This window comes from Leptodactylus fuscus, chromosome 4 (assembly GCF_031893055.1).
Source record: "Leptodactylus fuscus isolate aLepFus1 chromosome 4, aLepFus1.hap2, whole genome shotgun sequence".
Taxonomy (NCBI): Eukaryota; Metazoa; Chordata; class Amphibia; order Anura; family Leptodactylidae; genus Leptodactylus; species Leptodactylus fuscus.
In genome coordinates, this window is record NC_134268.1 from 174408664 (window position 1) to 174423454 (window position 14791).

At 39.6% G+C, this 14791-nt stretch overlaps 1 protein-coding gene across 1 annotated transcript in view; it reads right to left on the reverse strand.

Annotated features, from left to right (window-relative positions):
- Positions 1 to 1310: 1310 nt before the first annotated feature.
- The window catches only part of PLCL2 (phospholipase C like 2), a 136435-nt gene continuing 122954 nt past the window's right edge, over positions 1311 to 14791 (reverse strand). Inside the window, exons 6-7 of the mRNA XM_075271410.1 lie at positions 10562 to 10671; positions 1311 to 1985 (exon numbers count right to left, since the gene is read on the reverse strand). Coding sequence (XP_075127511.1) covers positions 1806 to 1985; positions 10562 to 10671 — 290 coding nt within the window. The 3' untranslated portion in view covers positions 1311 to 1805. The remainder of the gene's footprint in view (positions 1986 to 10561; positions 10672 to 14791) is intronic.

A 14791-nucleotide genomic window follows, 5' to 3' on the forward strand; every position in this document is an offset into this window, starting at 1 on the left:
GTTCTCAGCTTTCCGTCTTCTGCATGCAGAAGATGGAAAGCTGTCAGAGTGGGTCCGGCCGTGAGTGGCAGTGAGCGTTTTATGCTCTCCGCCGCGAAACTGTATTTTTAAAACCGGACACAGAGTACTGCATGTCCGACTTTGTGTCCGATTTTAAAAAACCAGTTTCGCGGCGGAGACCATACAACGCTCACCGGTGCTCACGGCCGGACATCTTTCAAACCCATTCAAATGAATGGGTATGAAAGAGTCCTGCAGATTTCAGTCTCCTGCCTCTGTTTTGTGCAGGAAACAGAAACCTGCAGAACGGAGACCGGGCGCAGATTTGAACGAGCTCTAATCCGTATTCTGAATGGTTGGATGACTTGTAGGTTAGATCCACACATGGTACAAATCTGTGGATTGTCAGTCCAGATTTGAAGGTTAAGAAAAAAAAAAAAAAGCATAAAATTCATCATAGTGGGTGAAAACTTAATGATCTCAGCAAAATTTCCACATGAAAATTGACATTTTTAACATGTTGGTTCTTCCTGCAGTTTTTTTAATTTTACAGCAGAATTCACCTTTTTGAATGCAAAGGGAGAAATTTGCAGGATAATTCACAATAGACATTTTCTATAATCTTTAGGATTTATTATGGTATTTTAATGTGCCTTTGAAAATGTTGGCGACTTGTAACTTTCGGTTAAGTTTTCCATAGGAAAAAAAAAAGTTTGGCAATCTTGAGCACAACAGTGATGACAGGCTCCCTTTACATAAGAGTTATTTCTCTTGAGGTCAAAGAACAGACACAAGGTACAGAAACTAAACCAGACAATCACGGTGTAAATTAAAATAACGCACTGTTGGGCTTTTGCCATTTATTGTGTATGAGATGTGACTATTAAAAATTGTGTTTTTTTTTTTCTATAAAGTCCAGCCTTTGGGGGGGGGGGGGGGGAGGAGAATGTCAGATTCCAGAACTTATTTCTCTAAATGAGTAAAATAAATTTAGAAGAACATGTAAAACAACATTCCACCAACCCACCTATTGCATCAAAACAACAACAAAAAAAATCGTAACATCTGCAAAAATGCGAAACCATTGAGATAATAAATCTTTGTTTAATGTGAACACATCACAAAATAAAAAAGGTCCATATATTTACAATAAGTCTTCAATTTGGTCACTTTTACATTAGATATTAACAATTCTAAAACTGTGTGGCAATAAGATCTATGCTATAAGGTTAAAGTGGATTGCACGTCTTTAAGTTTGCCACGTATGATGCACAAACATCTAGCGCCCATTGTTTTATTGCATTTTCTGGTTTTTATTTCATTTATATACAATATGGCTCAAACAGAACACAACAAACAACTAGCCATGTCTGTAGATTCACTCTTCAGTGCAACACATTTCAGTCCTTTGAGAACTCTATATGTTACAATAAGCACACGGTTTATGAAATGTGAGGATTTTTCTTTTATTTAAATAAAACTATTAAAATCTAAATTAAAAAAACACTGCTATGCTTCTGTAAGCAGTATGCACCTCACTACGCAATTCTACTCTAATAAAATCCATCTTCTTCCACGCTTTTGGCCAGCAATAACATTTGCAACCTGCTTGTCAATATCCTTCATTTATCAGACACATTTACTGTACTTTCACAGATAACCGACTGGTCAATCTCCAGTTGTGCTTCAGAACGAAAAAAAAAATAGAATCTGTGTTTTCTCCTGTAAGTGCAAAGCAAACACCTTGTGCGGCTACATTGGTCGTAGAGTTTGAAATTCCAAGAAAGGAGGTCCATCATTTACTTTCAATCCCCCGTTTCATCTCCTGCTTTCTCTGGAATGGCCTCAAGGCTTCTTCTTGGCTTGGACACCTCTGAACCTCCAGCAGTCGCCTTGTTGAGTCCACATGATACAGCAGCATAATGAATCTGTTTTAGGTTTTCTAAGGTTTCTGTTTTGGCATATTTGAGAAGATCGGCTTGTCCCTATAACAAAAAATACATGGTTATCGGTTGGCATCTACAGTTCTTCAAGATGACAAGTTCTATGACAAGGTGGAAAACACTTATTTTTATAATGCACAATAATGAACTCAACCATTGAACCCTTGGGGAGAGCTGCAAGACAATAGTAGACCAAGCTTGGTTTGTCATACCCTACATCTTATAGATATATTCTTGGAATAGATGGTGTCCTTTTTGAAATAGGAGGAAGAGGAGTATTCCCATCTCGAATATCTGTGGCATATCCACGGAACATGCAATAAATGTCTCATGTATCTCGAGAACAGGAGTGCCTTCTCCCCAATCTTGTGACCACAATAGATGGAGAAATGGTGAGCACAGTTCTTGCCATTCACTACTATGGAAAGCATTTTAGCTATTCACAGAACTCCCATAGAAGTGAATGTAGAGATCAACAAATGGCCAGCCACCTCTCCACAAGCTGAATCTGCAAAGCAAAAGATGGATGACCCTCTTTCTCAAAATTGGAATATCCCTTTAAACGTCATCACACTGAGCAATTCCTTGTATGGAGATACACGATTGTCTCTCTATACAAGGAACTCTTTGCAATTTCTATCTTAGGTCTTTAGTTTTTCACATTCTCAACAACATCTGACACACCAGATTCCTCATAAATAGAAAGGCTAGAGTACCAATACTATCAATGTGGTTTCATAATGACAAATGCATGTAATTTTATGTTTGCTGTAGATCTGGCCAGTGCCGGATCCATCAGAAATGGGCCCAGTAAATATTTCTGTGCTAGAGGAGGCTACGGGAATTGCAAGTATTTTGTGAGAAAAAAGAAAATTCTAATTGAGTTTAATTATAAATTTTGCTTGGTCTTCAGTAGGTTGCATGTATTACACTACATAGCAAGCTGCAGAATACTGTTCTCTGCAAAATATATCCAGCAAGTTTTCTGAAGATTTTGTCTGAAGGATTTACCTTACCTCTTCTGAAGAAGTGATTTTCTTAAAATAAATTTTTTTAGCATATTTGCTTTTTTTTTTTCTTCTAACATGTACAGCGATATATTTTTTTTTTTTATTGGCAAAGCAATATTGAGTGATGGAAAGACAAGGATTGAAACTGGCCCGAACTGGTTACGAAATGCAGTTTTTAGAAAGGTTATAAATTAAAAATATAGCTAGAGTCACGCATATTGTTAAACAACAAATATCGATATATAAGAAACAATTTGTCTCCCATCTCTAACTGCGATCTACTCCCGAAACTAATGAGGACAAAGAACTGTAGTGTTTAATATCATCCTTAGCCTTAAGCTCTCAAAGGACTACTGTTGTCATGCAGTCTATTCAACAAAATCAGGGATAGAAAATTAACTCCTTCCTCTGCAAGCAAGGTCTAATGTTAAAGGGGTCTTCAAACTTTTTTTTTTTATTTTTTAAAAAAGCCCAGAATAGGCTTCGTAAGGGTAAAAAACAGGCTCTCCTCCCAACTACCATGTCTCCTACACTATGTTGCCGCTGGTTCTGACAGTAAGAGACAGAGGAGCCAAGAATAGAAGACACACTGAAGTGTTTGGAGATGGGAGACCATTAAATACAGTGTCAGTCCGGTGAGGGGGGATGTAAATCCCCCTGGTTTAGGGGTTTGGTTGCAAGTGTGGATATGGAACTGAGGAGCGTAACGTACAGGATCTCATAGACTTTCCTAGAAAAGGTGACATCCGGCTGCTGTGTGACACGGCAGGTCAATCTGGCAATCACATAACCAGCCATAGACCTGTTTAGAAGCTGTATAATGTGAATAATATACCTGGTGAGCGGCTGCATCATTCATTGTATATAAAGTAATAAGCAATAGGTTATTATACAATATATGTTTATGTGCTAGCAATAACGTCACCAGCGCAAGAATAAACTACCGTATAAGCTCCACACTGCGACATGTTCTATTAGCGCCGATATCACATAAAGCTCCCTGTGCCATAGCAGACCTGACATAATGTCAATTCAGTGCAAGTTTCCAACAAATCAATATGCTGTAGACAGATCGAGGCTGATCATGCATCTGGGAATAGCAGAATATGAGACGGTAGGATCATCAATGAACAGTCACATGTTCTGGAAATTCACATTTCCTAAGCCCTAGCAATTTTCACACCTGACAGAACATGCAACTCAATAACATGTGAAAAAAATGGAAACGACACCTAAGAAATTACATTTTTTGGTTAATCGTGTTTTTTCGAAGCATGACAAGAAATAAAACAGGACTTCAAAGACCACAAGCGCCAACACATTTTTTTTTTATTTTATAGAATCTGTATTTTACATGGGGCCAAATCTTGAGCTTTCGTGCAGTAAGTCACTCTCCAAAGCATCTTCTACTAAATCACCGCTCTATTGCGGAAACTTTGCCAAACCACAGTTCACTTTGCTTTTCTTCTTTGTCCCTAGTACTCCATCATATTATACACATATATAGAGAAAATTATTGGATGCAGCAATCCCAAAGGCTCTGTTCCCATCTGCAATGCAGCATGCCTTTACAACAGAGGCCACAATGGTTTGCCAGATCCATCACACAATACACCAATGATGCCCAATGGCACCATCTTCTGCTGGGTTATCCATCAAATAGCATTATGATGAAATCTGCATGGAGCCCGCAATGAAGATATGTACAGAGCCTTACACTTAAGTGATGTATGTAGGCAGGCCTTCAATATATGGTGAACAAAAAAGTGTAAATCTTCTATTATATTTATTTATTTTGCTTACTTATATAGCACTATCATATCCCGCAGCGCTTTACAGACATATAGTCAACATTGTTCCATATGGGCTCACAAGCTAAATTCCTTATCAGTATGTCTTTGGAGTGTGGGAGGTGAATATCAATAATAAACCTTACCTTGTATTTATTCATGATAAATAGGATTTTTTTTTACAATATTCTTCTTTCATATTCGCACAAATCCTGCATATGATATAGTGATAATGTGGATTTGACTATAATGAGTAATTACTGTATTTGTGCTGACAGTGTGAGATGTATATATGCAAAGTACATGATGAGCCCCCCTGACCACCGCCTACTTATCATGTCATCCTGCACATGGGAGACCTCTTGTATGATCTGCTCATTGCTTTAATGTCAACCATCAGGTTTCTAAAGCTCCAATTAAACTACAGGCATAGACATGCTTTAATGTACTACAGACATAAAGAAGGCCTTACAGGGCAAGTCATTGGCGTTTCACTCTACAGGGGATGTAGAAATGGCAATGCTTATTTAATGAAGGACTCCTGTGTTCTTTACACCTTATACCATTTGTACTGGTAGCCTGCTTTATTAACTATAGATTACATACAATATGACCAAGGATGACTCTTTGGCCTACAAATCTTAAGAGCTCAGCCATTCGTTATAAATAGATTCACACCAATCGTTGCGTGACTGTGGATTATAATGGCCACATCGGTCTCTTCCCTATATAAATATATATTAAACAGTTAAAAGGTTGCTACAATTTTTTTTTTATTATTATTTAATATTGCTGCTGATAAACATTAAAAAAATAAAAATAAATAAATACTGACTTTTCCCTGGGCCTCCACTTCCATCGCTGGCAGCTGTGGCCTTCTGTATGCAGGTCACCAGTGACATCCCGATTTTTGAGTGACTGCTGCAGCCAATCACAGGCCTCAGCGGTGACCTCTTCAGGAATGGCATAAAACTGCTGTATGAAGAGGTTGACCGCGGAGGACTGCAGCGGCCACGTAGCACAAGAAGTCTATGTGCAGAAGACTGGACCTGCTGCCACTGGAAATGGGGGAATGTGAAGAGGTGAGTAATGCTTTTTATTTTATTTTTTGGGCCCTGAGCAGCAATACTAAATAATAGAGAAGAGATGGAACTCCCCTCACTGCTAAGACACAGACCGTTAAGGAAGGAGGGGGGAAGGGGGGGGGGGGCGCGACAAATCTGTATATGGTACTGCTCCTCCTCATGACCTCCACACCTGGCCCCTGGATGGTGTCCACGGGAACAAGAATTCAACACTTCCGGAGAGGATGCCATGGCTTGGATGAGCTCTAAAGTTCCGACATAACTGCCTCTAAAGAACAAATTCACACTGCAACATAAAAGAAGAGAGCAGAAGAACCTTACCCAACCACCATGATAGAGTGAACTGGTAAGGTGATCACTGGTCTGGACACTACTGGGAAATGGCGAACATTAACCATTTCCATCCCAATAAAATAAGAGATTAGCGAGAATAGCATGCACCCATAGGAATGAATGGACGCTTCCATTCATTCCTATGGGTGCGTGCAAATAATCAAACTTCATCTCTTCCTACCAACTCTCCCTTCCTCAACACTAGCACCCACCACTTCACTTGTGTAGAACGCCTCTAAACCCAGTCACATTCAATCCTCTCCTATGATACGTCCAGGGCCATTCATCTCTATTTTATTTGCAGATGTAGCAGAGTTGAGAACTCATTTGAGAAAAGATGCAAAGCATGCCTTCACATACTGACCACTGACAGGATACAGATACCAAACTCTAACAGGGAATATAAAATCCCAGGTACGGTCACCTGTAACACACCTAATCTAGTGTATTTAATAATATGCACCAAATGTTCCAATGAAAATCTGTATGTTGGAGAGACGGGTCAGAAGCTCAAAATGAGAATGAACGCACATCGCCATACGATTAGAGAACAAAGACTGGACCTTCCTATGTCAAAACACTTCTGCTATGAAGATCATAATATCACCAATGACATGAAAATTTTGATTTTAATAGGGAATTTTAAATCAAGGAAACAGAGTCAGATTTATGAGTACAAGTGCATGACCTTATTTAACACTCAGGAGAATGGAATGAATATTTCATATGGGTTCATGTCATCCTACAGAAATCACTGAACTTAGACAGCCATAAAGATAAGAACCTGAGAACTGTGGAATTGTTTACGTGTATATACCAATAAGCCTCTCCCCCCCCCCCACTCCTAAAATTCTATTCCTAGTGTCCAGTTGTACATAAATATGCAGCCTTCAGAAATTGTTTAGTTATATCTGAAGAAGAAGTCGGGAGCTTCGAAACGTTATAATCTGTCATCATTATGAGTTAGCCATTTATAAAAATAATTAAAAAAAGTAACTACTGAAGACTTTCAAGTTTTTTGGTTTTTTTATATTTCCTAGAGCACTATATGTAATATTGTTAAATCAAACAAAGGGTTAACAACATGACTTGTGTCCATGAAGTCCTGCTTTGACAAATGCAAATATTTTAGCACAATCTTTAACCCGAATTAACCCTTATTATTAACAAAATGTTTTTCACACTTACTGCAAATGCAACAACAGTCAGATTTGTAGACCAAAAAGGAAACAAGAACCCCCCCGCCCTGCATGATCATTAGGTCATTCAGTCAAAGAACAAATATACTAAGGGGAGCAGAGGTGGACACAATATATGTACACAAAATATTAAGAAATATTAGTGAACACGTGAATCCAGTCAATGCACAATGTGGGACATGATATCAGCGCACACATCAGTATGTTCTGAATTTGCTATGTATTTATCTCTGCCGTCATGGCTGATACTGCCTTTAAATGCTCAAGCTAACAGTACGGGGATGATGTGACTGCTGCAGGGCAGATATGCACTGAATTTTTGTTGTTATCAGCAAACAAATGAGATCAGATAAAGGTCACTGTTCAACCACAATGAAACAAATTCAGATGTATTGCCAAGATGCAGAAGAGAGTGATTAGATCTTGCAATGAACAGCAAGTCAGTTTCACAGGCATGTAAACTGCAAAAGCTCTGACCTCCTTCACCTACATAATACATTATGCAGAAGTCACAAATGTATACTGTATGTGATGTACGGTAAGTGACAGTGAAGGAATGAAGAGGCATGGTGCTACTGAGAGCAGTCTAGAACACAGATCATCTCATTGCTATAGCACTTGATGTATAGCACTTCAGTTCTTGATGTATTTAAAGCCGGAAGAGTGTGTAAGTGTAAGGATCTGAATGACTTATACAGAGGCCGATTTGCAATGGCTAGACTGAACTTGCTAGGCTAAACTATGTCAGAACATTCCCTAAAGGGCATGGTAGAACAAGGTAGAACAACTACTACATTGGTGCTAGGGTGAATGGTCGCCCTTGCCTCAGTGATCTATGTGGGGAGCGAAGGCTAGGCCGTCTTGTCTAATGCCAAAATAAGAGATGCTGTAGCTGAGAATGTTAATGCTATGACTAGGGTTGAGCCGATCTTGACTTTTCAGGATCGATTTTAAAATCTGATTTCCGATTTTTCATTCGAACCCGATCTCGATCCCAATTCCGATCCCAATGCAAGTCAACGGAATTTTTTTTTTTTTTTTTAATCAGAGATCGGATTTTAAAAGCAATCCTACCCCCTGGTGTCCACTTACCTCCAGAGATGGCTGGTCCTGTGCCCCGTGCCTTCATTCTTCGCCTCGCTGCTGCTCCACGCTGCTCTTCTCTCTTTGCTGCCCCCTCCCTGCCAGGTTAGGAGAGTGTGGGCGGGTTAGGAGAGTGTGGGCGGGTACTGGGAGGGGAGATGTCACGTCTCCCCCCCCCCCCCCCCGAAGCCACAAGCCCCGCCTACCTAGCGCTTTAAGCACTAACCTGGGAGGCGGGGCAGCGAGGCAAGAAGGAGGACACCGGAGCAGCCATCTCTAGAGGTACGTAGCTGCTAGAGATTTAGTTTAGCCTTCCATTCGAATGACTGAAGGCAGCCGGCGCGCAGGGGGTTAAGGCTGTGTGTCGGCTGCTTCCATTCATTCCTATGGAACTGCAGCAGAGCCTTCACACTGAATATACATCGTATACTCAGTGTGAAGGCTAAGCAATGCATTATGGGAAAAATCACCGATCTCGATCCCACATAAAAAGATCGTGTTCGGAATTCCGATAGCGATCGTGAAATTTTCTCGATCGCCGATCGGAATCCGATCTTTTCCGAACACGATCGCTCAACCCTAGCTATGATAGAACGGTATCAGAACACACATCACAGATTGCCATGTAGGGATCTGTCTTGCCACAAATTAGTTTAAGTTCTCATGCTCACCTCTGTCCACGACCAAGAGTGCCTACAATGGATACGTATCAAAACAAGACGTTGCACAATTTAAGAAGGAAGCCTGGTTTAAGAAATCACAGTTTTGCTTACATCATGTGGACATACAAATGAGTAGCTTAGGATTCACAGAGGGGAATTTGTAGGAGCTAAAAAAATTAATCTTCAGGAATTCTGAATCTGAATTTTTCTACTTTACCTGGAATGGAATCCTTCACAGAATTTGCTAATTTTGTGCCAGCGAGGCAATAATTTCCTGCCTCCTAATCATTTCAATGGAAGTACTCAAGTGGAATCCACCTGAAGATCAGATACAATAAGAAAATCTGTGTCTGCCCCCAAAGTTCTATTGGGAAACCATGTGTCCCGGAATTCCTGTTGCTTTGACATGTCCAACCTACATTTAAACACTTTTTTTTTAGTCCAAGTGCTCCCCATTCATGGCAACGAGATACCCTAATGCCAATGGCTTCTATTGGTATAAATTTTAAGTCAAAATGTTGATTTTAATCTCCCAAATTTGAATCTAATTTTTTTATTTTTGTATTAATAAAAGAATATGGAGAATGGTAATGGGGGCCACACAGTGATAATAAGGAGACAGGGTCAGGAGGGACGATAGTGGTTGCCCTGCTGCTCTGCCTAGATATCTTCTCAGCCATTCAATTCATCTATATACTGTATAATAAACCGGGTAGTTTGTTAAATATTCTACCAGGTTTATTATATGAGAAAATAGGCAGCACCTAAGTGAATGTATCTATATGCAGTGTAGCGAGAGTACTGTGCCATGCCACATTCTTGAAGGGGTTGGGTGACTAGGGGCCCACTTGCCTTCCTGGGTCAGGGGTCTACTTCCCTGTGGGCCAAGATACTGGAATTTATTAATCAGAGATGTCCTTAGTGCAACTGTCATAGGTCCTTATTAACTGAAGCGAGGATCACTGCATAAAATAGAACAGGCCCTATTATAGAATTGTTCTATGTGACACTGAGCTGATAGAAAGATGAGGCTATAGCTCTCTTTACCATCCAATGGCTTCACACCACTATTTTCAAGAGGGAAGTCGACTAGAGTCCCATCTCTTTTAGGCTTCTATTGGCTTTAAGTGGATATTTTTGCAAATGAACCTAAAAGAACATTACAGTCCTAAAATCTACAGTATAATTTATATACTGCAAAGAAGGATCTAACAATGTAATACAGTATGTCCTTTTCTCAGCTCCATACAAGTGAAGTTTTGCGGTCGAACTCAGGAGACTGCTGGCAGGTTTTTCATTGCATTATGGCCAAATCTCTCTGGGAAGGAAGAGAACACAGGAGTAATCTGCCCAATGATGAACAGTTACGAGCCATATGGTAAGTCTGTGATGAAATGTGCAGGGAACATTGTGAGCAGAAATAAAATAATGGAGCTGAAACACAGCTTATATCTACCTTCAATATGGTTATGTTCCAAGTAAAGCTCTCAATGGCCTTAAGCATCTTCCTCTCCTTTAAACCTTCCTTTGCCCCGATGGAGTTGAGATTCTCGTGGAATTCCATGGCTGAAAAGAGATACAATAGATGCACGTGAGACAACTGGAGTTTTTCCATGCATCATTTATTTAATCTCCTGTTTTCTCGTCTTCCTTTTTATAGTCATCCGCTTTTGTCTAATCTGAAATTCATTAAGAAAATGAGAAGATTTTGAGAATTAGAAAGACTGAAGGCAGATTGGAAAAAGAAAATCTGTAAAGAGTAAAAAAGAGGCCAGGCGGATTTGTTACCGTTCAAGAGGGAGACAGAGCACATGAGAATGGCCATAGTGACACGTGAATGGTGTGACTATACAAGTAGGAAATCCAATCCTGAATTTGTTACTTTCTCCACAAGCCCCTGCTGTGCTGGTTATAGATCTGCAAGCGATGCTACATAATGGAAATACTGACATATTCCTGAATCATATCCTATCTCTATCTGTCTACAGTATCTTAGAAATCGAGTTACTGGCAGCTTCACATAATATTCTTATTAAAAAAAGAGGTTTGAGCTTTTTCTCAAAATAATTTTTAAATAAATGACAATATAAATTGCTCTCATATTTTCCACTCATCCCTATTAATATCTGATAGACTCACAGTGATATAATAATAGATGAATAACCTATACAATGCCTGTAGACTACTGTGATGCTTTGACCATAGTGGCAACATCCAGCAGCCACTCCAGGATGACATGATAGCATATTATGAATGAATCAGAGGCTAGTGAATACACAGGACCACTCAAGGCCAACGGCAAAAATTCGGGGAACAATTTAAACAGTAAGTATTGTGGGGAAGGTAGCTGGATAGAAGCAGTGGTGCGGACCCAAACAGTCAAGACAGGGACAGAAAATATGCAGCAAACTGGTTTATTTAGAAAAAAAAACAAAAAACAGGAAAATAAATAAACCTTCACTTCAGGCATAAAATGAGCAATACCAAATACAGCCTTAACTTCAGACAAAAGCAAAATAGAAACCTGCTCGTCTGAGCATCTAACTAAACAGAACTGATAACCTAACTATACATGTGGCTTACTTCCAGCCACAAAAACAAAACAGGTGCAATATTGTCTCACCGGACTCAGGGTTACAGGACAGAACCATACACTTCACCTCATGGATCTGCATTGTAATGCAAGAGCTGCAACCTTTTCTGGCCCAGTAATGAGCCAAGGACTTACACCAGGGCCGAGGCCTACTCCAGATCTGCCCTAGATCACACATGTGGCAGAAACCTGGGGCTTATATAGCTGGGCTGCAGCACTCTGCCTGTCACCTATATTTTAAGTATTTATTAGAGGGTACAGATGTTTTAGGTTACTTTTTTTTCACCTGCTCTGTCTATCCAGCTTCGGCACCTGTTGGATGCCCAAAGCCTCTTATGCACAACTCCTGTTAGTTAGATGGAAAAACTTAGGACTGGAGGTTTATTACGCGCAGTAGCAGGTGCAGTCTTCTAGTCGGCCATATTAATGCTCATGAAATTGATACTTTATTTCATGTGGTCACTTCAAACAGCTTATCAGTGGGAGAGTTGGTTGTTGGACCCCCAACCAATCTGATATGGATAACCAAACCTATCCTACAGGCTGTCAATATCTGTTCTAATAGCTGCAGACTCCTAGAAGCACCAGACTCCTCCTGCATATAATAACTACATGTATGTTTCTTTCTGAAAATCTGTCATATTTTAGAGAAAACATGGGGTGGAATTTAAGAAAAAACCCTTTACCAGTTTTCTGTTATAAAAAAAAAAAAAAAAAAAAAACGTTGCAATACCAAGTACACTAACTTTCTGCTGTGAAAAGTTCCACATTCTTGTGTAAACCCGTTTGTGTGCATAATTTTTGTAATTTTCTAGAGAGTGGGAAAGGCTACACAGGAGGGTATCTGGCTTCTTGTAGCCCACAGGACTGTGGAGCCAAAATTGGGACCAATTTTGAATGGAGTTAGAAAAAAGTTAATGGCTCTGATTTCAAGTTAAGGCTAGGTTCACACTACTGTTGTTTAATGTCAGTAGAACAATGGCCATTAATAAATATTAAATTACAGATGCAAATGGAGACCCCTCAGTTAGGTGTCCATCTGCATTCACTCCAATGTAAAAAACATGATGGAAGCTTTCTTCTGTCAAGTTTTTTACTTTTTTAATGGAAGAAACAGTCATGCTTGTAGGACTTTCTTCTGTTACAAACGTAAACAAACACGATGGAAGAAAGTGTCCGTCATGTGGCTTTCATCAGAGTCAATGGGAACAGACGCATTAGGAGAGGGATGTTTCTCTGCTACAGTTAATGTTCATTTCTGTCCTCCTAGAACACATGGTAGCAACAGACTTTAATAACAGTAGTGTGAACATAGCCTAAAATGATCATTTTTTATTATTATTCTATAATTATCTATATTGCATAATTAATTGCATACATAGTTTGTTAAAGATATTCAAAGATATTCAATCTCTAGCTTTTTCATGAAAAGGCTGTCAGTCATTTATGAAGGAGGTCTTGACAGATCCCAAAAACAGAATAGGTGCGGAGACACCAACGCAGATGTGAACTCAGCCTTAGTGACTTTCTTTTGTGATCCACTAGGTGTTCTCATTTTAATTTGAGTTTACAAACTCACAAAAACAAACCATTGTGAAGGATGCCGAGGGTGTCCTAGGGCCCGTGCACACAGAGTTAACAGGAGCGCATTTTAGCGTAATACACGTGTATAGAATACACGTGTAAAAGTAACACTCCCATTAACTTCAATGAAATTTTTTACACATGTACAAAACGTGTCATAATACGCGTCTTTTTTGGCACGTATTTTGATGCGTTTTTTACACGTATAAAAAATGTCATTGAAGCCAACAGGAGTGTTACTTTTACACGTGTATTCTATACACGTGTATTGTACTAAAATGTGCTCGTGTTAACTCCGTGTGCACAGGCCCTTAAGGAACAAAGTAAGTGTATATTCAGGTGAAGGGATTTGTTTCTGTTGCATTTGCATGTATATTTGGCGAATTCCAATCAGATAGCAGTTTCTATAACAAACCATAGGGTATCAGTTCATGGCCGTCCTCTTTTGATTAGTATCTTGCATCAATATTTTTATCCCTGAACCAGAAATTGAATGTACAGAATAAAAAAAGTATCATGGAAAGATTGGTACCTCCTCTGTGTTTTGGACCAACTTCTAGTTTTGGCTTAGAAATACTGATGCGTCATACTGGTCAGTGTGAACATACCCTAAAGCTACAAAGAACTGTAGTGGTTTTACTGTCCTTCAAATGGATCTGTATTTACATTACATTTTACATCCATGCTCCATCAGTAAATTACTGTATATGCAAATCACGGACAAAAAACTTGATCCTATACCCTTGTGTGGGCAAACTCCGTCCACAAACATGGACAGGAATAGGACATGTAACATATTTTGCGGACCATTTTTACAGCCTGAAACTGGCCCATGAAAGCCACAGACATGTGTATCAGCCTAATCCATATCCCCTGAATGTTACACATGCACATCGACATACCTACAGACATAGTACATTGATCTACTCCATACACTTGGTGAGTTCCTTTTCTTGGGCAGCACAGGACAATTTTAACTAATGCTATTGTTTGCAGGCTATACGCTGAATATGGAAAAGGATTTACTTTGTTTTGTTAGTTTTTTTTTTTCTAAAATCCTCTATCCATCCCTTGCAGTCCAATACGTATTTCTTATCACGTACGACAATGTGTGGCCACATGCTTAAAATCTAGCAGACAGAGAAATATTTTAATGAGCCGCATGAAGTATTCAGCTGCTGGCCTTCTCACTTCCTTTTCCGTGTTTTGTGTCTCGGCAAATGTTTCCAGATCAGATATGCAGCCTGCATGTAATGTGCGGCACGTGTTCAAACAAAATCCTTAAATGGGGTCCAGCTGCAAGTCAAAAAAATGACCTAGACATGTGGCTGAATGAGACTATCACAGACTATGTACAAAGTAAGAAATGCCCCGTCACCGAGCCCTTACAGATATGGTTCTGTGTACTTACTAGCTCAGGAACGGGTTATAACCGGGGATGGGACATCTCCTAAAGCCTAAGGACTCTAGCATACACTGCATATTCTGGAATCTGAATGCTGCCTCAGT